General features: G+C 40.9%; 1 protein-coding gene across 1 annotated transcript in view; it reads right to left on the bottom strand.

Annotated features, from left to right (window-relative positions):
* ANKFN1 (ankyrin repeat and fibronectin type III domain containing 1) overlaps window positions 1–25,237 on the bottom strand; it is a 348,704-nt gene that overhangs the window by 139,148 nt on the left and 184,319 nt on the right. The window contains exons 4-5 of the mRNA XM_019636795.1: window positions 11,254–11,455; window positions 8,099–8,309 (exon numbers count right to left, since the gene is read on the bottom strand). Coding sequence (XP_019492340.1) covers window positions 8,099–8,309; window positions 11,254–11,439 — 397 coding nt within the window. The 5' untranslated portion in view covers window positions 11,440–11,455. The remainder of the gene's footprint in view (window positions 1–8,098; window positions 8,310–11,253; window positions 11,456–25,237) is intronic.

Below are 25,237 nucleotides of genomic sequence, written 5' to 3'. Positions count from 1 at the left end.
GCAACCAAGAATAGCAGTTAATAAAATTTATCTTTGCTGATCATAAGTGACAACCTTCTAACAACCTCACAACTGACTGGTTTTCAGGTAGGAATGTTGGAAGAAATAATATAGAGGTTTTCCAATAATTAAATGTTTTTTAATTCAAACATTCTCGTACCAGAAAATTCAAACCATAAGTTTCAATTTACCTGTCTTGCTAAGGCTCAGGACTCAGAATTCACTTTGGCTTCACTTATTTTCAGGCTTTCTCAAGGACTTTGAGAATTGTGGTTCCAAAAATGTTTTAGAGATTTGGAGATTAAATGTTTCATTTTAATTACTGTGTAACTTTCTTCTCCTAGAACTCATTACACTCTAGATATGGGGCTCTAGAGTGTTTTTCTCTGCTACTTTCCATCAGAACATAGATCCACAAACTCCTTATGATATAGTTTAGGTTGGAGTTGTGGTTCTTTAAGAAGCCAGAGCCGCTATCACAGAGAAAGACTTACTGCCCAGATCTCCCAAACTCCAAGGGGCAAAGGGACATTTTCTCTAAAATAAACACACAAAACACTTGAAGAACTTATTTAGGAAACACAAAGCAGATTACCCAACGATGTCATAGGGAGCCTAACTATGAAATAAGATAACCACATCTTCTGCTAATTTTTCAGTGCTATCTGATAGTAATATAGTGTGAGCCATATTATTTTAAATTTCCTAGTAGTGACATTAAAAACCAAAAGACATAGGTGAAATTAATTTTAATAATATATTTGTTAACTCAATAGATCCAAAATATTATTTCAACATGTAATCAATATAAAATTATTAATGAGAATCAGAGGCTCTCTCTCTCTCTCTCTCTCTCTCTCTCTCTCTCTCTCTCTCTCTCTTTCTCTCCCTCCCTCCCTCTCATAAATCACTTAAGCCTTGATAATTTTGCATTTAGAATATCTTTTGGACTGGATACATTCCGAGTACTCAATAATCATTCATGGCTAGTGGCTCCTGTGTTGGACAGTGTAGTTTTAAAACATAAAATTCTACAAACTTTAAAAAGCGCTTGTATTGGGCAACATTTTCACAACACAAACTATACGACAGATGGATAAAATACTTAAATTCTTTACTAAAAACTCTTGGGTTGTTGTATTTTGGTTTCGAGTCATACTGGCTAATATTTTGTTTTGACCATTTATAATATGCCAGGGAAATGTTTGAAAACTATTATTACATTTAATTCTCGACAATCCTAGATAGGTAGTGGGGTATCCAGCTTCCAAAAGGGCCCCAATGATCTCTGTCTCCTGGTATTCACACCCCTCTACACTGTCCCAAGGTTGGTCTGCGTGATCAACAAGATTCAGGAGAAATGATAAGATGTCATTTTTGAGATTAGGTTATAAAAGACACTGTTGCTTCCAGCTTGTTTGGCCCTCCCTTCTCTCTCTCTCTCTCTCTCTCTTCCTCCCTTCCTTTCTCCCCCCCTCCCCACACACACTCTCTCTCTCCTTCTCTGCTCACATGCTCTGGGGGAAGCCAGTTGCCATGTCAGGGAGCAGCTGTATGGAGAGGCCCATGCAGGAAGAAACACATGTCTCTTGCCAATAGTCACTCCGAATGAGGCTGGAACTGGTTCTTCTAGATCAAGGATCAATCAAACCTTAGGAGGATGGGAATGGTGTTTGCGGGAATTTCCGGATGGGAATGTTGATTGTGAGTGTGTGCATGTGCACTCACGTGTGTTGGGTGGGCAATCAAAGGTATCGTCTAACTTTATCGATGATGTTTTATTTTTTTGGCAAAGAGAAGATATTCTGCATTGCATGTATATTGAAAAATTAAAAGAATAAAAAGACAGTTATCAACTCTTGAAGGGCAGGTGGCTGTAACTTAGGCTGTGGCCACCTGATATCTAAAAAATTATTTGAAAACATAAAAAAAAAGATCAATTCACTGGATAGTTAGTAAAATCATTCCCTTCAAAATAAATACTATATTCATACCCTTAAAAAGAAATAGCCTTGGGAGTCATTCAGTTCAACTGAACACATTTATGAGTGTCTGCTATTATATTTGCTAGGGATATGGTGATGAATGAGACTGACTAGTTCCGCTTGTGTAGAATTTACATTCTAATGCAGGAGAGACAGAAAATAAGCAAATAAACACATTGAGAAAGTATATAGTAATAAGTGCTGTGCAGAAAACTAAAGTTCAAGTGATGTGATCAAATTAAATTAACATTAAAGTGACTTTAGCCTTCGGACTTGGTGGCCAGAGAAAGGCTCTGTTGAAGATGTGACATTTAAGCTGAGATGGTAAGGAGCTGGCCATGTGATGATAGGATTTAAAGCACTCAGGTATCCAAGCATGGGAACCAGCCAATATGAAGGCTATCTGGTGGGACAGTGGGGCTTGTTGGAGAGGCGGAACGGAGGCTGGTAGGGCTGGCACATCGTGAGGGGTGAGCAGTATGAGATGAGGTTGGAGGAGCAGGTTTGTAAGTTAGGGTGAGGGTTTATATTCCTATTTTAATGAAGCAGATAAACGTATCTGGGGACTCAGTCTAGAGACCTGTCCAAGGCTTGTTCTTTACATATTCTTAATGGTTGCAAATCTTTGTCCTTTGAGGGTGGATTTGATTTCAGGAAACCTCTCTAAATCAAGTCTGGTGAACATGGAGGGTGATGACGCTGGGCAATGCTGTTTTGGAACAAAAATCAGGTGTGACTCTAAGCAACGAGTCAGATTTTCTCATAAACTGGCTCTGAGGACAAATCCAAAAGTGTTTAGAGCAATGGCAGCACTGTTGGAGCAAGTGTGGGGTCTCCCATGAGGACCATGTTAAAGGATAACATTCGTTTGGATTGTAGACTTTCTGGTGTGTTTGTTTACATAAAGCCAGCCTCATTAGTTTATAGTCACACCTCTTAGACGTGCCCTGAACCAGTCCCAGCACCAACACGAACCCCCAACTACTGCAGAAACTAGAGGTGCATCCTGACAAGTCTGCCAAGATTGTAACGGTGGTGCCTGTGCCACATTCAAATGACAGTTACTCTGCAGTTGCATTTTATGAAGTAACTGAACACAACTAATTCTGGGCGACATTTCCTAGTTCCATAGGTAGTACCCAAGAGAAGGCGAGAGAGGAGTTCACAGAAAAATGCAGACAGAGAGGCGAGGGTCTGGAGAGAAGGGAGAACACTGCTCTAGGAAAGGGCAGAAAGACTAAAAGGGAGGAGCATTCCACCGTTCTCACTCCACACTATTAAACAGCGTAAAAATAAAAACACTCAGGCTATATCTACAACCAAGTTCTACGACAGCTCCTGGAAAATCACAATGGCAACGTAACAGAAGGTACGCCGAAGTAGAAATTACTGAGAGACTTAAAGCATTTTTTCCCATATACCATGCATGCACTACACACAATGTACGTGTGTCTATGTGCTAAGATTCGATACCTGTAATATCCAGCAGCTGAGACAGGGCTTAAGATTACAACGGAAAATTTCTGAGCACCTACTGTGTTCCAGACACTGGCATTAAAAGACAGGACAAAAATCCATGTGAGTGACCAGATTTGCACATGGTAGGTATCCAAAAAGAACTAGCTCCTTTATGGTTACTGTTTACAGAGCCTAAACGATGCCAAATAAATAGCAGCCTCAGAAAGGCAAAAGGACCTCATTGATGATTCAGCAAATTCCTGCTGGAGACGGTTGAACTGTGACTTGAGGTGGGGGCAGGATATGAGTTAGTCAGAAAGAAGAAGGGAGGGGTTTATGACTGGGGACTTTCCCATACTGTGACAACTCTTTCTCAGATAGCAGCTGTTTAATTGGGCATGAGTCACGGTGACTGGGATACTGAATGGACGAAACAAAGGCATAGCCCCCAGGTGTCGTGAGGTGCCTCTGTACATTAGCTCTCCTAACTCCAGTCCTTTCAGATTCTGTGCCTGTTTCCTGAAAGCACGGCCAGTCTGAGAGGAGGTACTTGGGATTCTACTTTAATAATGACAGATGTTTTCTTCTAGAACAGCGGTTCTCAACCTTCCTAATGCCGCAACCCCTTAATACAGTTCCTCATGTTGTGGTGACCCCCAACCATAAAATTATTTTCTTTGCTACTCTATAACTGTAATTTTGCTACTGTTATGAATCGTAATGTAAATATCTTTTTGTTTTCCAATGGTCTTAGGTGACCCCTGTGAAAGGGTCGTTCGACCCCCAAAGGGGTCGCGACCCACAGGTTGAGAACCGCTGCTCTAGAAGGAATGAGTGTTACTTTGGGCTGCTTGCCTAAAAGTGGGAGGAACAGAAAAAAAGTCGCTGAGTAAAGACGGTAGATTCATCTAGTAAGCAGGTTGGAGTTCCGTATATATTTAACCTTGGGGCAGTGTACAAGTTTGGGTGGCCACTTCGTGAATAAGGAAACGTACATGGTTAACTTTTAAGCCATGTTTAGAAAGAACACCTCCATATAGTTCTATGAGAGAGGCTGAAGGCTGGAGGACAGGTCTGACCAATGGCTTAGGAGTTAAGTCCCTCAACTCATCTGTGTCCTGTTTCCTGTTATGAAATGGGGAGAATTACAGAGGCTGTTCTTCTGCATTGTGTTGGGATCTTTGGTTGGCGTAGTGGAAAGAGCACTGGGCTAATATTCAGAATGGAACAGTCAGGGAAGGGAAGACAGAAAAGGAACCCTATCAGACACCTGCACTCAGCTTTGAAATACTCGACAGGTATTAGAAAAGGAGCAGATGGAGAGTCAGAAGAGGAAGGAATCGAACATTTATGGTGTGATAGTAAGTGTGTTAATGTTTCCCCACAAATGCCAAAGAATTTACTATGGAAGATCGAGGTTCAAATCATTCCTCCACCACTTCTTTGCTTTGCAGCACTGGGTGAAGTATTTGACTTTTCTTATTCCAGTTTCCTCAAATGAGGAAACTGACTCCCGTCTCACAAGCCAGTTGTGAGGATCAAATGAGATGATGAAAGCAAAAGCATTTTTGCAATGTGTAAAACACTCTGCGAACTTAAGACCTCATTTTTCCCCCCCCTTATTCCCTGCTCCTGCAGCTTCTGGGGAACAATTTTGTAGCAGGTGTTTGGTAATCTGGTTCTGGCTGGCAGACTGGGTTTTCTCATGGGCTGGCTCACACTCATGCACAGAAGCAATTCTCTTTCTTTTGTACTTGAAATATAAAGTGAATTAAAAATCCCTGAAATCGCCTGTCCTGTTTCTCTCCAACAGGAATGGCACCATAGGATTGTAGCGAGCAACACAAAGGGACAGATGCAGGGCCCGGTGGCCACGGCCCTCCATGCTGGTTGTTGGGAAAGGCAGTAAGTTTGCACAGAAGGGTCCCGGCATTGGTGTCCCGCAGACTTGGGCTTGAGTTCTTGGCATCCCTCTTCATTTGCTCAGATGTGTGGCCTTTGGTCAGTCACTTAGTCTCTTGGAATCGAAAATTCCTCTTTGAGATGGAGTTAATAATACCATCCTGAAGGGCTAGTATGAAAACCGGAGATAACATATGTGGGGACTTCATAGGTACACAATCAATACGCCTTTGCCTTTTTTGCACACGTGGGCGTCTATCCAGTCCTATCTCTTTGACTTGTTGGGTGGCCAACGTGACTTAGATGTCATATTTCCCAGAGGCTAAAACCTGGGTGTATCTCTCACCCTCCTTTACAACTTTATGAGGATAATTGTGGTTCTCGTCTTAGATGGAGTGAGAAAAACCAGGGATCTTTTGAACAAATTTGCTTTTAGTTTAACTAGACATTTAGTGCTTGGGTTCTTTTATGGCAATTTAATTATACACAAAGGGGCTTGGGGAAATTGGGAGTCTTACTGGTTTCACAGAAAATGGAGAATTCTTTGTAGCCGCTCAGGTAAGTAGAACTAGTGTTTCATCCAGCTCAGAGCAGGCAACATCTGGATGAATGGTCTCCTTGTTCCTATAGAATGGAGCTCAGTCTGCATTCTCTATGCTCAGACCCTCTGATTCTCCACTGCTCTCTCACTGGATCTCTGGGACAGACACCACTGCAACACAAATGGGAGGTAGCAAATCCGCCTTTTCGATATCTTCCATCCTGATCTGCCCATCCCTGCACATCCTCCAGTTCCACTGAAAAGCAGCGGCACTTTGATGACGGGGCTCTTACTGAAAAGTCCCAATCCTGCTGAAACCCAAATCCTCACTCTCTTTGACAGGGATGTGGTGAGCTTAGCATTTTTAAAATAAAGAGTTTGCTGATACAAGGATCTGCCTCTGTACCTCGTCTTTGGGTGGCTGGGGGGTTATGAATTTCAGGAGCAGAGATGCGACCTCTAATTACATGCTTGCTTGCTTCTCTTTCAGCCTTCTGGGTCTCAGCACTTGGAAGTAAGTGAATCAGTATTAGTGAAACTAACAGTTTGATGAGTTTACTTTTTTCTTTTAGGAAACATAAAAACTGTGGCTCAGAGCCAGTGTGGTCATTGGATCAGAGAGGTTTGTACCATGGGGAATGTGAGAGTCTACCTCAGAATGTTGCTGTGACGATTAAGGGGGTGACTACACGTAGAGTGCTGAGAACAGTGCCTGGCACAGGGTAAGGCTTGTGCGATTTTATCCCGTCCTCTCCTGGGCGGGGTCTGCCAGCGGCCCCAGAGTAGCTCCCTTTGGCCAGTTCTCTCAGCTCTACTTCCAAATACACCCAGAAAGAAGCCAATCACAAAAGACCATCTGCTACATGATTCCATTTATACGAAATGTCCAGAACAGACAAATATATAGGAACAGAATGTAGATTAGTGGTTGCCCGGAGTTGGATGCAGTTGGGGAGGTTGGCGTAATAGCTAAGGGGTATGGGACTTCCTTTGTGGTGATGACCATGGTCTAAAATTGTGGTGATGGATTCACAATTCTGTGCATATACTAAAGACCACTGAATTGTACGAGTTAAGTGGGTGAATTGTTATGATGGGTGACTTTGATCTCAATAAAGCTGTTCAGAAATACATCCAGAACTCTACCCTTGCTCACCGTCAGTGTCCCTGCCACATTAGTCCAAGGAATGGCGTCTGTCTTCCGGACCACTAAAATAGGCTCCTAACTGGTTTTCCCCATTTCCCAATTGCCCCATCCCTGCCTATTCTCCACAGAGCACTGTGGTGATCTTTTCAAATGTAAAGCAGAGTGTGTCATGCACCTGCTTGAACTGCTCCACTGCCTCCCCGTCACACTGACAATCGAAGTGAAGCGTCTTACTGGCCTGCCGGATCCAGAATGATCAGGTCCTGGAGACTTCTTCCTCAGGGATCAATCTCCCTTTGTCCATTTTGCGTTAGCCACACCGACCTTCTTGTTCTTCAGATAAGGCATCCTTATTCCTGCCTCACTCTGCCTAGAATGTGACCCCGTATCATCTCGGGTCTCATTCCTTGATGTCGTCTAGGATGAGGCCCAAATGTCATCCCATCAGAGAGACTTTTCTTGCTCAGCCCTATTTAAAATCGCTCCCATTCCACCAATCGCTAGCCATGCGTTCATTTTCTTCATAGTATCGATCACTATTTGAGTTTCTATTTTACTTACTTGCTTACTGGGAGTTTCCTCAGCTAGTATATAAGTTCTACGAGAATAGAGATTGTGTCTTGCTCACCATTGTACTCTTAGTACCCAGAACAGTGCCCTGTCCTCACGGTTTGTTGAGTGAGTCAATGAATGAATGAATGAGGCCATTATATTGACGATGGACACAAAGACACTAACACACACATACTTACTCTTTCTCTCTGTATACTTCCTATTGGATAGCCTCTCTTGGAATATTTCACATTGGGTTACATTCTTAGAAGGATGTTCCTTTGAGGTTCCTTTTCAATACCATTCAGTATATTCTATTTAGAATGTAACTTCATGTTTAGAATGATAAGCACTATCACTATTTGCATGAAAGCCCATAAAAACATGTAAAGGATTTCTGAGCCTGTGCTTAGTCAACTATTCATGCCCCACAGGTCAGCTATGGCTATTTTGGTGACATAAAGCTAGGGTGCAGCCTAAACACTACATGTTTTTGTTCTCAACTTTACTTACAGTGTGGACTTTCTCTGGCCCCCATCCTCAGAAGGATCCTGGCAATGGGTACATTGTTGGTCATGATGGCAATATCCAGAGGCGTCAACCCCTCACTGTTAGGCGTGTTGAGATCTAGTTCTTCTGGTGTGTACTGACACAGAAGGATCTGCACGGTGTCCATGTCCTGCTGTTCAACTGCTTCAAACATGGCTTCATTGCCCTGGAAGTTCTAGAGAAGAACAAAAGTAGGTTAGCACAGTGCATAGACTGGTGTGTCTTTGCAGCTTAGCTGTCTTGAATTTGAGACACTGCTTCTGTGACTGCTTTCCCACTTAGAGGTGGTATAACTGCAATGCATCCCAAAGTCTCCAAAGTCAGCACTGTGCTGGACCCTCCTTCCATCACTTCTAATGGACACTGAACAGATGTGTACATTTAGATGCACTGAGACACTACAGTAGAGCGTGGCTAGTCTATAGATAAGAGCAAATATCAGCTTTTTTCAAACCAGTCTTCGTGGAATACTGCTCAATAGGAGGTGTTCTATGTGGAAAGTAGCACGTGGTCAAATACATTTGGTAGGCATTGGATTAAGCTAAGTGACTCCATTACTTTACTCTAAGACCTCTCAGGGCCTTTAATAATTTTAACATGCAATTGTGATTCTACAATTGGTGGGAAATATGACCTGTTTCAAATATTTGTTCATAGAACCTATTTTTAACTGCATTTGTTTTTTTGTTTTTGTTTTTTTTTAGCTGAGCCATCCTGCTACCTATTGGCAGCTTAGTGGCAGCTCAGCTCGGGCCAGGCATCAAACCGCTGTTGCTCAGAGCTCAAACTCTTGAGTGAGCTCTTAACCAACTGAGCCACTCGGCCGGCCCTTAACTGCATTTGTTTTAACTACCCTTGAATAGTGTTCTACAGAATACAATTTGGGAAATGCTAGCAGAGATAACACAGCATGGATGGTTTACATTGTGACTTGCTTGGAATTGAGGGTACCCTTTTTCTGTCTCAATCTCACGCCCTCCTTTTCCACCCCCATGTCTCTCCTATTGCTCAGACCATTATCATCCCTTGCCTGGACCATGGCAAGGACCTGACAATTGCTAGCCTTATTCTCCTCCAGCCCATGCTCCATACTGATATGAGAGCAATCTTTCTAAAATTTGCATTACATGTCACTTCTCTATTTACAAATCTCTAAGAGCTCCACATTGCCTGCAGGCTGACTCCCCGGCTCATAGACTCCTTTGTACTAACCTCTACTCTTTCTCAGCCCAGAGTCCTGACTACTGAACACCGGGCCTTTCTAAGCCCTCAGGTGAGCGGTTTAAGAGGCAGTGTCCAAGGAGGGTTTCTGTGGCTGGGTGGCAGATTGACTGGGGATCACGAAGGACCAAAAGTTGAATATTCATAAAGACAATACCCATAAAGAGAACATGGATCCTTTGAAAAGTTCATTCAGAGGATTAATAGTAAACAAAGGAGAAAAGTTATTTCTGTAGCTCATGGGAAAAGAGCAACACATATACTATTTACACGTCTATCTTCTCCAAGGGTTGCTTGGTCTTTAAAAATGTCGAAATGCCATTGGTCCTGACTTAGCATAGGAATCACCTGATTAAAATGTGGAAGGTCTTCAGTGACCAAATATTTAGGTTGGCAGGTTTTACCTTTAGTCTCCTCAAAAATCGATTTTCCCCAGCAAAGACTGCAGGTTGGCTTAGCTGAGTACATAACACACGATTTAAAATTGAAGAAAATACAAAGCTATTATGCAAATGTTTGTTTTGACAATCAGGACCCAGGGACTAGAGTTATTTTGGTATGCGGCTCTCTTTGCTACAGGACGATCTGCTGAATGGAAAAGTGTTTTGTCGACAATCTGCCAAACTGAAGAGCCTCTGATGTTTAGGCCATAACTCAGCCACAACCAAGCCCTCTCAGAAGATGAGCTGGAAATGAGAAAACAAATGAGTGCAGAGTTAAAATGCAGCCCTGACCACAGTTGTGTATTTGTTTGTGATTCTCAGTATGTCTCATTTTTCTTGTGCCATATTTGCTCTCACTCTTAAGTCATTTCCTCCTCCATGCTTTGGTTGGCATACACTAGTATGCTTCTATCTGAAAAGGCTGGGCTCATTTCTGTTTTAAGCTCAAACAAATGGTGCCATTACTCCCTGAAGAAATACCCTTCCTGAGCATGCTAATATTATGTCCTCAGCATGTACTGAGGGCCAATATAAGAAACTACCTTATGAGAATGTTTGTCACATCACCAATACCATTCTTAATTCTATTACATCATTTATTATGACATCTTATAAAGGCCACAGGATGTAGTAACAGAAAAATATTCATTTCTCCTTACAGACCGATACACTTTCAGCTATCAGCTAATGGGATGCTATAACCCATTATGTTTCCCTTCCTGTTCTGACTGACTAGGAACTCAGATAAATGTAATGATAAATTTTAGGTACTATATTTGCCTAGGTTTTGAGTATGTCTATTTTTCTTTCCATCCCCATTATTTCTATATATACATATTTTTTTGTTGTTGTTGTTTTTCTCTCCCTCCCTCCCTCCCTCCCTCTTCCCCTCTCCTCTCCCTTTCTTTTTTCTTTTCTCTGTTCCTTTCTTCCTCCCTCCCTTCCTCCCCATCCTCCTCCCTTTCTCAGCTGCTTTCTCCCTCTATTTCTATCTCTATCTCTTTATTTATTTCTCATTGTGTAATATGAGTACATACGCATTTCGGGCTTGGATTCTGTCTTGAATGGCTTTGGAAAGCATATGGAGTACACATTATAAACAAATAAAATACGGTTAATTGTTCATTCAATATCTGAATGAACACTGGAGCTCTCAGAAAGCCTATTTAATGCCATACTCCATATTTGTCAAACTGCTATGTTTTGATTCCTTTGGTCTATTAGAGAAAGACAAGCTAAAGGAAAAGAAAGAGAAAGAAATTCAGCAAAAATCTCACAATCGCTCAAACTTCAGCCAACAACACAGGTATGTGTAGTTCCTGTCTTACCTGACTTCCGCATTTATAAAATTACGAATGTCAGGTTCTGAAGTGAACTTCAATCATCTGAGAATCTCCTTAAATCCAAACACAACCACACAAATCAAACTGAGATAAGAATAAAAAGTGTTATTACCACCGAGGTCTTTCTGAGACTCAGCCGGTCAGTTCTTATTCTGAAATAGGCCTCATCAAATGAAGAATGGCTCCCCTTCAGTTTCTCAGAGAGGTTCCTGTACAGACGTTTGGCAGCATTGGGAGAAGATGGGGCGCTATGTTTTTTTGACTGAGAAAGATGTAAATTCTGCATTTGTTGGGTCATTTTCACACGGCAGTTCCTAAGAGGAGGAAAATCTGATGTTGTATCATTTACACAACAAAATTATAAGTTGACACAGAATCTTATCATCTCCAGTGACCCTCTGGAATCCCAATAAAATATTACAGCTGGAAGGGACCTTAGCTTCTTCACGTCATAGATGAGAAAGCTGAAACCCAGGGAAAGGAAGAAGCTTGTTTAAGGCCACAGAGCTAATTAGTGGCAGAAATGAAATGAACAACCTCCATTTACTAAATTAACATATACGTTTACATACAAACATATAGATGACATGAGCCTCTACTCGAAGTCTTTAGGTCTCTGTCTGACTGGGAGGAAGCATCTCCATTCTATAACCCTGAGAGTCTGTTCATTTCCTCTTGGGTATATGTAATTGGCATTTTTCTACTTACCTCCTTCTAGATGCTGCCCTCTGTTGGGTATATAAGAGAATGTGGGAGTGCCTTGCAGATCTCCCGAGGTGTTCAATTGTGACTGTTTTCTGAGATTTGGTGAACTACTACCCGGTGCCCAGAGGTTTGGGGAATTTATACCCATGGGCACATCCCTGCTCACTCAATACTCCAAATAGGGTCCTTCAGGGCACTCACTACTGGCATTTTCTAAATACTACTTGACTGCTGTTCCACAGATCTCTAAACAGGTCCCAAGGTCATACCCGAAGTCAGTTTCCAGGAGATTAGCCATGCCATTTCAAAAGCCATCCACCATTAAGGTGGGTACTACTACTTAAGCATCAATGCTCCCAAAGCTATAGCTGCCTGGCATGCACACATATAGTGGATGAACAAATGCATGAATGAAGTAAGTGGCCAAGGCAGTTATGTGCAAAATGTCTCCAACCCTGGTGCAGAGCATGCTACCGCCTTCCTGCCATCTCCCCTCAAATCTCCAAGGGAATCTTCCATGTGTAATGCTGCCATTGCTACTTAGCTGTGATCGTTAGGTCATCTCCAGTCCTTGAATTTGTACAGCCTTATAGACCCCATGATGTAATATCATGTAGAACCTTTTTTATTGACCAAACTCTTCACAGGGCTGACTTAATGATTCCCCAATTCCTACAGGATAAAATCTAAATTCTTTACCCTCGCATACAAGTACTCACCTCTCCAGCCTCATCTCCTACTGTACCTCTACATTTCATGTGTCAGTCGTTCTGATCTCCTTAGGGTTTCCTAGAGAGGAAGCTTTTCCTACATCCGGGTCTTGCTATGCACTGCTCTGCATGTATTGGAATTCCATCTGTATCTTCATCACCTAAGAAATGAGTGCTGATCCTTAAAGTCTAGGCTCACATGGTCTCTGACATCCCCAGACAGATGTATGTATTTCTCCACTCATTCATTAGTATATGCCTGTTATAGCAAATATTTTATTGGATTACAACTGCCTCCCAGTGTCTTTATGCTTCTCCAGGGCAAGGACTGCCAAGTATTAATTTTTTTATACCTAGCACCTAAAATGTGCCTTCTTCAGGGTAAAAGAAATACAACACAGATTAGAATATGAACCTTTTCACCTACTGACTTTTTTTGTTATGTGGTCTTAGGCAAATTACTTAACATGTCTGAATCTCATTTTTCTCATTTATAAAATGAGGATAATAACACTTACATGTTATGATTGGAAGACTTGATGACATAACGCATGTAAAGATCATCAAGTACAGGGTAGCTCATGGCAGCATTCATTTTTTGTTTTAGACGATAATAAATACTTTAGAATAAATGAATGCATATATGAGAATCTATTACATATAACAGATTAAGGAGCAATCCAGAAAGCTAATTTCCTCCTCATGCCTCTGAATTGGGTTCCATGTCCACAAGCACCAGCTAAATCTGACTCATATGGAGATCCATCTTTATTACATTGTTGAATGTCTTTAGGTACCTTTTAAGTCTTGCTTACAATTTCCTCCAACACAAAAAAGACTTTCTAGTGCCTTCCAAGGTGGTCAGACTATTGAGTACTAGTCATGTCCATCAGGCCCTATTCAGTCTTACCTAAGTGGCCATATTTACATTTGGGAGAATGATGTAAAGCACTGTCTGTAGTGTGGATGTGTTTTCATAAATCTTTAGTAATCTTTTAATTTACACAAAAGCAGAAATGGAAAAGTAGGTGATATGGCATCTTTCTCTTTCAACCTACAAATCCTTTGTCTTTGATTCAATAGCAACTACAGTGTTTCCTCTATATCTTTTTATTCCCACAACAATTCCAGATTGACATGCAAGCTGGCTCACATGGGGATGGCCTTAAACTATTTCTTTTTGCCTTCTGTCTTGTAGCTTTTTCCTTCAGCACTGATGCCCCAGTTCATACCATCTGTCTTGTCTACATCATTATGATTCCCAAAATAACGCTACATTCTTTTGTATCTTCCACAGTGCCCAGGAGTCCAGTAAATAAATTCTTGTCGATTGATCAAATTCCAGTTACTTGCCCTATAACTGATGACACCTACCCAATGGCCCCTTTTGTTTTTGCTCACGGCTCATCTGTTCTCTTGAGTCAAAACAGGTTGACTTGCTCTGTCTTTTTGACTTCCTTCACATACTCCCCCAACTGTCCCTTTCTTCCAGGCTACCCTTTAGCATGTTTCTACTAGACTTCATCTATCATTATATTTTATTTTCTTCCTTTATATTTAAATTTTTGTCTGATGAGAAATACTGAGAAAAACAACTCTCTAACCTGTTCTCACAAACATGCATACCCTTACCAACTAACCATGCTCTACATTTTCACCCTTATGTAAAGAGACAAGCATTTGAGAAGCAGTGTAGCCTTGGCTCTGGTATTCGGCACACCCAAGCTCGAATCATGATATTATTACCTATAATCTGTGTGACTTTGGACACTTTATATAAATTCTCTGAGTTTGTTTAAACATATATATATATATATATATATATATATATATATATATATATATATATAAAGAGTTCTTACAGAGCTGTGAAGATTAAATAACTAACAAGTCAAAGGTACATATCCTGTTTGGTGCATAGCACCCACTCGATAAATAACAGCAATGATTAAGGTTACCTCAAATCTTCTTCCCAAATCAGAGACACCAAAGTACACTGTAACAACTTAAGTGATATTTTGGGTTGTTTCAAACATTGTTTTAAAATCTAATTTTATATATTTATTATACTATTTAGTTTTTATTTTGATAGAAAAATATATGTTTAGATATTTTAATATGTATGTTTTCAGTCACTTATAGTAAAACAGGAAGAACAAGCAGAACTTCAAACTATTTAAGGGAAGAGAGGAATAAAGATAAGTCTAAAAAATTGAAAAAGAAACAAAATAAGAAAACATATTAAATAGAAAGGTAAATTGAAGTAGTAGGGCTAAGATTTAATATATCTATGAGCACAATACATCCAAATAGTTTCTAATAAAAGACAAAACTTTCCAATTGAGATTTTTAAAAATCCATTTATGTCGTACACATAAATAAACATTTCACCAAAAGACTGTACATACAAGAATAATGTGACAGTGGGAATAGCAAAGTAAGGACCTCCCAAAATCCTCTCCTCCCTAAAAGCAATGACAACACTAGCAAGATTTGTCAGAATTAACTTTTTCAGAATTCTAGAAATTAACTAAAAGTTTGCAGCAATCCAGGAAGTGTTTATTGAAGAAAAGTGGCTGAATTCTGTAAGAACAGTGAGCTTTGTGGCATTTTTAACTTACTTGATTTCCATCTTTCCCAGCTCTGTGGTAGTCATGAAGACCAACAGCCTACATTCATAGTATAAAAACAGCAGTCTGGCAGCCACTGTATGGCATACATTGGTGATGGAGCTCCTTTAAAACCCCATTTTGAAAGAACTGTCATTATTTGACCTGTCTGATGGTTTCCTGGAAGACCCCACTTACGAGTCTTTTCTTTTTTTCCATTCATTAAAAAACAATTATTAAAATATAGCTAACATACAAGAGTCTTTTTTTGTTGTTGTTGTTGACTTGACTTGCAGCTTACCAAGTACAAATAGCCTTTTCCTCTGGGGCGTCTGTCAAAAACAAACATCAGCAATTGCTAATATCACAGCTGCCTGAAGTGATGGGTAAGAGTGGAGGAAAACAATAGACTAACCAAAAAGCTTAAAGGAAAAGCTGGGGAATGAGATGTCCTTTGCACAGAGGACTCTGACAAGCTCTGACACAATCCTGGGGATGTATCAGTCCACATGCATTCCCAGGGCTGGGAGTACTCTCATGAAATACCTGAGAGGACCCTAAGCTCTCACCTCTGTCTAACTTTGAGGCTCTGTGCAAGCAGGAAGTGAAGGCTAAGGCAGAGCTGTCAAATGCCAGGTGAGTACCAAAGGTGCACCCCAGCAGGTACACAGAGCCCCTCTGCAATGACTTGGAGAGTTACTGGTTCCAGCCATTTAAGGAAAATTTGTTCACTCATTAGCTGAGCATTAAGCTATAACCAAGCAGAGACTTCAGTGCCCCCATATGACAATAAACGCAGAGTTTACAGATCTGGTTCTGAAAAATCACTAAACAATAAACCCTGGGGGTGGGGCAATAATCTGATCTCTAGGGTTGCCATATTATATTATTTAAGATGCTCACTTTTCAACAACAACAAAAAAGAGACATGCAAAGAAATAAAAAATATGTTCCATTCACAGGAGATAAAGCAGTCAATAAGTATTGCCCCTGAAGAAGTCCAAATGTTGGACTTATTAGACAAAGACTTTAAATTTGAGATCTTAAATATGTTCAAGGAACTAAAACAAACCGTGTCCAAAGAAATGAAGGAAATTATGAGAATGACATCTTACCAAATAGAGAATATCAATAAAGAGGTAGAATTTATAAAACAAAGCCAGAACCAAATAGACATTCTAGAGTTGAAAAGTACAATAACAGAAACAACAAATTCAGTAGAGGGGCTCAACATCAGATACAAGCAGGCAGAAGAAAGAATCAGCAAACTTGGAGACAGGTGAATTGAGATTATTCAGTTTTAGGAGCAAAAAGGAAAAAAAATGAGTATAATGAACAGAGTCTCAGGATCTGTGGGATACAATCAAGTGTACCAACATACACATAATACGAATCCCAGAAGAAGGAGGAGGAGGGGGAGAAATAAATTTGAAGAAATAATGGCCAAAAATTTCTCAAAATTGATGAGAAACAACCCACACAAGAAGCTCTATAAACACCAAGAAGGGCAAATTCAAAGAGATTCACGCCTAGACACATAATAATTAAACTGTCAAAAGCTAAAGACAAAGAAAATCTTGAGAACAACAAGTGATAAATAACTCATTACATATAAGGAATCCTCAAAAAGATTTACAGCAGATTTTTTTGTCAGAAAACTACAGAGTCCAGAGGGAAGTGGGATGACATAGTCAAAGTGCTGAAAGAAAAAGGCTGTTTAAGAATTTCTCTATACAGCAAAACTACCCTTCAAAAATGAAGGTGAAATTAAGATATTTACAGATAAACAAAAACTGAGAGAATTTAATAGCAGATTTTCCTACAAGAAACATTAAAGGGAGTCCTTCAGCTGAAATGAAAAGACATCAGATAGTGACTTAAATCCACATGAAGAAAGAAAGAGCATTGGTAAGGAAACCACATAGGTAAATATAAAAAGTAGTATAAATATAAGGCAGTTTAAGTCTATTTTTTGTTTATAACTCTTTTCTCCCTTCTGACTTAAAAGACAATGAAATGAAAATGAAATTAAGAAGACAATCCCGTTTACAATAGCATGGCATGGCTTAGGAATAAATTTAACAAAAGAAGTGTAAAACTTATTAACCCCTCCTCAGTTACTCTGTTTGAATGTGGCTTATGATTATTGCTGGGAACTTTACTAATACATCATGTAATCCCTATAGTACTCATAGAGTGTCTTGAAAATGATAGTAGCAATACTCTCTACATCTTTGCATTGATTTCTAAAGTTGCCACATTATACTATTTAAGATGATTTGATCCTCTGCTTCATCTAGTCTGGTGGTGATTCCTTCTAGTGCATTCTTCATTTCAGTTATTGTATTCTTCACTTTTGACTGGTTCTATTTTTGTTAATAGTTTCTATGTCCTTTTTTATGCTTGCTGTCTCTTTGTTGAAGTCCTCACTAAGTTCCTTGAGCATCCTTATAACCACTGTTTTGAACTCTGTCTCTGGTAGGGTGCTTGCCTCCATTTCCTTTAGCTCTTTTGCTGGAGTTTTCTCCTGTTCTTTCATTTGGGACACATTTCTTTGTTTCCTCATTTTGGCTGCCTATCTGTGTTTGTTTCTATGTATTAAGTAGATCTACTCTGTCTCCCTGTCTTGGCCTGGTGGCCTTATGTAGAAGGTGTCCTGTGGGACCCTGGCACAGTCTCCCTGGTCACATGCTCCGGGTGCTCCAAGAGTGTCCCTTGTGTGGGTTGTGTACGCCCTCCTGTTATAGTTGAGCCTTGATTGCTATTGGCATGTCAGTGGGTGGGACTGACCCTCAGGTTGATTGGCTGCGGGGTTTGGCCATGTCCACAGCTTATGGGTTGCCATGTGGGGTGGCTTACCCCACTGAGTGGGATTCTCCCCAGCAGGCCCTGGTGCCTGTTGAGACTGCCCTTTGTCTGTGCCACTTGTGGGGCTAATTGGGCAGTGCTCTGCTGTGGTATAAAGCCAACCCCCAAGTATGTTGGTTTTGGGGCCTCTTGGGAATGGCTTCAGTGCAGGCCCAGGTTAGCCACTGCCTGTGACAGGCCATTGACTACCTGGTAGGAGCTACAAAGTGATCCAGTTGTTTGTTGCCTGTGCTAAACCTGGAGGAGCATTGGAGAGGCCACGCTACGAACCGAGGACAGCTGCCACCAGTACTAGGCCTGGGGTAGATCTGCAAAAAACCAGGACACCCCGAGTCCTGCTGCCACTTGCTGGCTCACTTAAGTTTCAGTTACCGACAAAGCCTCGTGCAGTATGCGAATTGGGTGAGGCAGGGTCTCAGGAAGTCACTAAAGTGGGAAGTTGTGGTCACCAGGTTAATGTAGATTCTGGTTTGGTGCCAATGCTGCGCGTGGAGCTACTCAGCAAAAGTCTCAGAGCACACCAAGGCCAGTTGCCACCCACCTGAAGCCCGTGGACTCTAATAGTTTTCCAAGAAAGAGTGCAATGTGGGTGGGGCTGGTTGTTCCCCAAGAAACGGGCTCTGGCGTTGGGGTATTTGGGTGGGACAGTGTCCCAGTGGAGCTCACCAGACCAATTCAGATTTGGCCATGGGCGTGGGGCAGGGCTCAACACAGGAAAGATGGCACCTGCCTGCCAGCTGCATGGGAGAAGGACCCCATACAGGGAAAATGGTGACAGTCCTCCAGCCCTTGCTCTGAAGCCACACATCTCAATCTCCCCCCCCATATGTCTCCGATGCCCCCCAAGTCACCTTCCCTCCATCGGAGTCTAGGGTGAGTGTCTGCGAGTGTGTCTGTGCACAGGCCCTTTAAGATGACGTCTGGGTTTCCTGCAGCCTTCTGTCCCACCAGTATGGTCAGAATCCCCACTGTTTTTCACAGCCAAATGTTGTGAGGCTCTTCTTCCCAGCACCAGTAATCCAGGCTTAGGATCCTCATGTAAGGCTGGGGTCCCTTGTTCCTCACGTGGAACCTCTGCAGCTGAGATATGCCTTTTGATGCTCAACTGCCACACAGAGGTTTGGGGCCAGACCGTTTGTGTCTTTGCTCCTTCTACCAGTCTTGACATGGCTTCTTCTTTATATCCTTAGTTATAAAACTTCTGTTCAGCCAGACTTCAGATGGTTTTCCATGTTGATTGTTCTATAATTTAGTTGTAATTTTAATGTGCTCATGGAAGAAAGCAGCCAGGTTTACCTACTCTGCCATGTTGGGTCTCCTCTTCAATAAATATTTTTAAACATTTACTTATTTCATGCCCACGGTTCCCAGGCAACTACTGGTCCACTAGGCTTTCTTTTCTAGAACTTCATACAAATGGAGTCATCACTATGTACTCTTTTTTTTAAAAAAAACATCTGGCTTCTTTAACTCAGCTTAATTATTTTGAGAAATATACTGTTATCTTTATCAATAGTTCTTTACTTTTTATTGCTGAGTAGTATTCCACCATATGGGTATACCACTGTTTACTAATCAATGTGTTAGGTATTATTTTAACAAAAACTTAAAACACTTGGGATTTTCTCTAAAGAAATATGTCTCTTTTTAAAAAATTTCTTCAGAGAGGTTTAGGGGACCTGAGTTCTAAAGAGAAGGGGACACAGATCTATTGATTGAAGGTGGGCTGGTCTCTGCAACATGGCTACATGATTAGACTTTAGGAGACAGCTGGGAGGAGATACTCTATGGAAAAGTTATTTCTAGTTTTATGTTTTCTTTTTCTGAGCCATAATAATAATTTTATAACAAACCTTTAACAAAAGTCATGTTAAATATTACAGCCTGCCAAACATTTAAGGAAGAAATAATACTAATTCTACACAAAACTCTTCCAAAAATTTTGATTCATTTTTGAGGCTAGCATTGCCCTGATACCAAAGTCAGAAAAAAGGCATTACAAGAAAAGAAAGCTATAACCCATGTCTCTCATGAACATAGAGAAAAACAAACAAACAAGAAAATAAAAAACAAACAAAAACATCTCAATAAAATGTTAATAAATAAAATCCAGCAATATACATAAAGGGTACTATATCATGATTAAGCAGGGTTTACTGCAGGAAAGCAAAGTTAGCATAACATCCTACCATCCATCAATGTAATTTACTACATTAACAGAACACAGTAAAAATATATGGTCATATTAATAGTTGCAGAAAAAGCAGTATTTGACAATATTTAACATCCATTCATGATAAAACAACAACAACAACAACAACAACACCTTTCAGGAATGTTAAGGATTTCCTCAACCTGATAAAGACAATCTGCAAAAAGCAATAACCAACATTATACTTAAATGGTTAAAGACCAAGTACCTGCTTCGAGGATCAGAAACAAGAAGGCCCACTCCTATCTTTTCTATTGTGCTGGGCATGCTAGCAAGTGAAGTAAAGCAAGAAAAATAAAGGAGTAAAGATTGGAAGGGAAGAAGCAAGGCAGTCTTCATTTTCAGATGACGTGAAAGTTCTGTAGAATAATCTAATAAATCTACAAAAATCTACTTAGGAATAAACATAACAAAGTATATGCAAAACATGTACTCGTATGTTTACAACACATGACATTAATGGGTGGAATTAAAGAAGATGTCAATAAATAGGGTGATATACCTTATTCATGGATTGGATCAGAAAAATTAGCATTGTTAAGGTGTCAATTCTTCCAAATTGAATGAATGCAAGATTCATTTTGCTATAGATATATTGAATGCTATAGATTAATGCAATCCCAACCAAAATTCTAGCAGGGTTTTTTTTTTTTTAAGGAATTGAAAATGTGATTCTAAAATTTCTATAAAAATGGAAAGGATCTAAAATAGGCAACACAACTCTGAAAAAGAAAAACAAACTTGGAAAAAATACATTAGCTAATTTCAAGGCTGGCTATAAAGCTACAGCAATCAAGACATGTGGTATGCTGGTGTAAGGATAGTTATATAAAGACAATGGAATAAGGATAGGCATATAGATGAATCAAACAGAGTAGAGAGCCCATAAATAGCCTGTACATATACGATCAATTGGTTTTTGACAGAGGTGTCAAGGTAATTCAATAGGGAAAATTTTTTTCCCCAACAAATAGTGCTGGAACAATGGGATATCTATATGTAAAAAGCAAACCAAAAAAAAAAAACCTCCAAAAAAACCTTCAACCCCTACTTCATGTATAAAAATTAATTTGAAATGAAACAGATCATAGACCTAAGTGCAAAAGCTAGAAGTACAAGACTTCAAAAACAAAACAAAACAAAACAAAAAACCATAGGAGAATATCTTTGTGAACTTGAATGAGACAATGATTTCTTAGAGGAGGCACAAAAAGCATCAACAGTAAAATCAACTGAAAAATTAAACTTCATGAAAATCAAAACACTTCAGTTGTTTGACATATCACAGCCTGATCGCAGCTTAACTTTTGGAGGATCTGTGAACACACCTGGAGCCAAGCTGTAAGGAAACAGTGACAATAGCCTGGAGAATCCAGGTCCAAAATGGCAGGAACAACCTATGGAGAATAGAGCCTCCTCAGATTTACTTCAGAACCCCCTGTTCCCTGGGCTTTGGCCACATGCTCAAACAGAAAAAAGCCTTGGTCGCCATCCTTGCCCTTTCTCCTGACACCACCAGCTGGCTCAGGGTGGGCTCTGGTATGGCCTCCATCTTGCTTGCTGTGAGAGTAGTGGCAGCTACTCTAACCCAACCGGACCCATGGAGGGTGGTTCCAGCTTCACTCATGGCTACCTTGAGGGACTGGTTAACATGTCTGGACATGGGGAAGACTGGGCCAATGAAAGGTAGACTGGAAGTAGCCAACAGATAACTTCCTCTCCATTCCTCCTCTGCAGACTGTTTTGAGGGCTTCTTGGAAGCAGTCACATACGAACAATGAGATGGGTTCTCTTGTGAAGATTTGCTATTTCGGGCACAACCTATATTCGTTTTCCCTCCTTCCTTGACTCATTTCCCCTTTTCCTTCACTCTGGATGCCCTGACGCTGTGTCTCCCAATACCTAACAGGACATTCTTAATCAGCTGTGCCTCATGCTTTGTTTCCACAGGCTAAGACACAATGTAATAAAACCCTATGAGAAAGTCAGTAATGTTATTATATTCTCATTTTACAATCAAGAAAACTGAGGTCCAGGGAGGTTAGGTAACTTGGACAAGATTCTGCAGCCAGTAACTGCAGGATTTGAACTCTGACTCCAAAGCCCATGCTCTCAGCAGCTCGGCTGTTCTGCCTGAGGGAGCTTGGTCTGGCTGCCTGTCAGCTGCTTCTTCCTAGACCTTGATTCTGAAGACGAAATATTGCCTTCATTATGAGTTCTGGCACGTCCTGAGTCCCTGTTTCATAGGAGATTAGTTGTGGGACTTTTTCATTGTGTTTGTGCTGTGAAAACATATCTGAGACAGTTTGGATGAGGAGCAGTTGTAAGACAAAGCATATTAGAAATAGGAACTCGAGCCCTTCTTGACAGCTGGGTAGACAGATACATTCAGCAAAGGGAACGTTTGTGACCGGGACAAGATTGTTCTTCAGGCTGTGATGTGAACCAGGGACCTTCAGATTTCAACTTGCCTGTCACTAGACAGAAAGGACAGTGTGAACTCCCCCTCGTATTCCCCGCCTGCTGTTAGCATGACAGGTATGTCTTTGATTGCTAAAGGATGGCCAATTCCGTTACACTGATGATATATAACAGGGAGGAAGCATTTTCTTCTATGCCTGTGCACTAAGAAAATAACATATTCAGGTATTCAGTAAAAAGTTTTAAAAAGTCAGCTGTGGCTTCACAGCAAGAAGGAGACTAATTTTTGAAGTTTGAAAGCATCTTTATGAGGAAGAAGGTGGAAAGACAATTAATATTGATTCTATAGTTCAATAAACCCTTATGAATGATCTACTTTATAACTTATGTGATAGACCTGGGAATTCAAAGGTGCATAAGATAGGATTCCTCATAGGGTGAAGTACTGTCTGGGTTTGCCTGGGGCTGCGGGGTCCCCCAGGATGCAGGACTTCCAGTGCTAAAACTGGGGAGAGTCCTCGGCAAGTTGAAATGAGTTGATTACTCTACCTTGCTGCAAGGAGCTCACAGGCTAAAAAGGAAGGCAGTTATGCCTGTGTATGTTGCTATGAAATAGTGTGCTATGTGAAATTATGGAATAATAATAATAATAATAATAATAATCATAGCTTTTAATTCTATAGCACTCTCCATGAGCCAGGAACTATTTAGAATAATGCCTTTATATGTATCAGCTCACTGAATCCCATAATAGCCCTGTGAAAAAAGGACTACTGTCATCCCCATTTTATGTAGTCAGAAACTAATGCACTAGTAAGGGGCAGAGCTGGGATTCAAACCCAGGCAACATGGGTCTGTAGCTGAGATCTTCACCTCTAAACAATGCTTTCAAATGCCCTAGGCAACAAAATCGCATGGAGGGGTGAGTGATGAACTTTGTGGGTGACAGGAGGTAGTCATGGGAGGAGGGGGTGTAGGGAAATGAGTTAGAGAAGGCGGACCCTGAACAGTGAATGAGGAATCAACTAGCAGGAAGGAAAGAAAAGGGCATCCAGGTGTAAGAGCTCCAGGTTAGGACATAGAGATGTGAAATGCCATTGTGTTGCTGGTAGGTCGGTGTTCGCAGTGGTACGTTTCATCCACCATCCCAGGGCCGTGGGAAAGACGCCTGGAGAAGTTGCAGGGCCAGTCCATGAGGAGCTGTGCCTGCCATGAGGAGGATACAGAATTCAACTTGTTCACCACAGGGAAGCACTAGAGAACTTTAAGGGAAAGCTGAGTATGTGTTTTTAGAGAATGACTCTGGTAGCATCCAGAGGGTGATGTGAAGGGGAGATGGGTATGGTGGAACCAGTGACAGGGTACAGCCAGTATGAAGCCTCTTGAAAAAGCCCCTGTGACTTCAACTACAGGATATGACAATGGGGATGGGTAGGGCTGGACAAATTAACAAAATGAAAGAAGTAGAAAGGACCAAACTTTGTTAGTGATTGGATGGAGGGGCTAAAGGAATCAGGAAGCCTGAGAACACCTGTGAGCTTGGCTTGGTTGACCAGGTGTATAATGTTCCACCAATAATTGGGGGGGAAAAAGAAATATAGGATGGAGAGTGGATTTAAAAGGGGAAAGATAGTGAGTTCAGCTTTCTACAATGGGACACTCAGGTTCTAGAGGAAATTTAGATGGGATTGCCTAATCCAGGCATTCTGTAAAAAGAAGAAAACAGCTTGTCCTAAAGGCTACCTACTTTTCTGATCAAGAGTGAAACCATAAGAGGGACGTTCTTGGAGGAAGGTATGAAATAAACAGAAAGCAAAAGAATTAATATAATATTAATGCAACATTCTTTGGGTTTCCCCTGAGATGGGAAACATTTAATACATTCATTTATGATAAGGTAACAGTGGCTTAATTTATTATTTCTCCTAGGAATATTTGTAGTTTATAAAAGACAATAATATATAACTGAATTCTTGACGAAAGAATTTCAGGTACCCTAATCCTAGATAAGGGACAATTCTCCCTTAATAAGGGATAACGAGAAAGCTTTAAGTAGTATCTCATGGATACATTCATTGAGCTTAGCACGTCTTCTTTGAAACAGTCAGGAACAGGAGGAATCGAGATCCAGGCAGATTAAGGCACTTTCCCAAAGGCACATGCCTAGCCTGGGAGCCAGCACAAGTGCCCTGTTATTCTGACCTCTCTAACCACTAGGCAATTCTGTCTCCTCCCTGTTAGGATGCCATCATTTGTGAAACAGCCAGATCATGGGAGAATGACCCTGCTCTTGTGATTGAGTGGCCTGGGGATGCTTTCTACTAGGCAAAAATGTCACCCATCTCTCCGATTTCCTAACTTTGTTTTTTATTCGGAGAAACATGCTGCTCACTATTCCAACATCATCCATCTTTGTCAGCACGCAAGGCCATTTTATCTGAACAGCCAGCGATATACTGCAGATAGAGTGCACCAAAGACATTAAACTCTATATGACATTTATAGGGACTCTGAGCTCACCGAAGGTGGATTGATGCTGCCATAAAGTCCTGCAGTAGCGAGACAAACAAA

The sequence above is a fragment of the Hipposideros armiger genome, unplaced genomic scaffold (genome assembly GCF_001890085.2).
Source record: "Hipposideros armiger isolate ML-2016 unplaced genomic scaffold, ASM189008v1 scaffold_29, whole genome shotgun sequence".
Taxonomy (NCBI): Eukaryota; Metazoa; Chordata; class Mammalia; order Chiroptera; family Hipposideridae; genus Hipposideros; species Hipposideros armiger.
The sequence above is the reverse complement of the archived record's forward strand: the minus strand, read 5'-3'. Positions and strand labels throughout refer to the sequence as shown.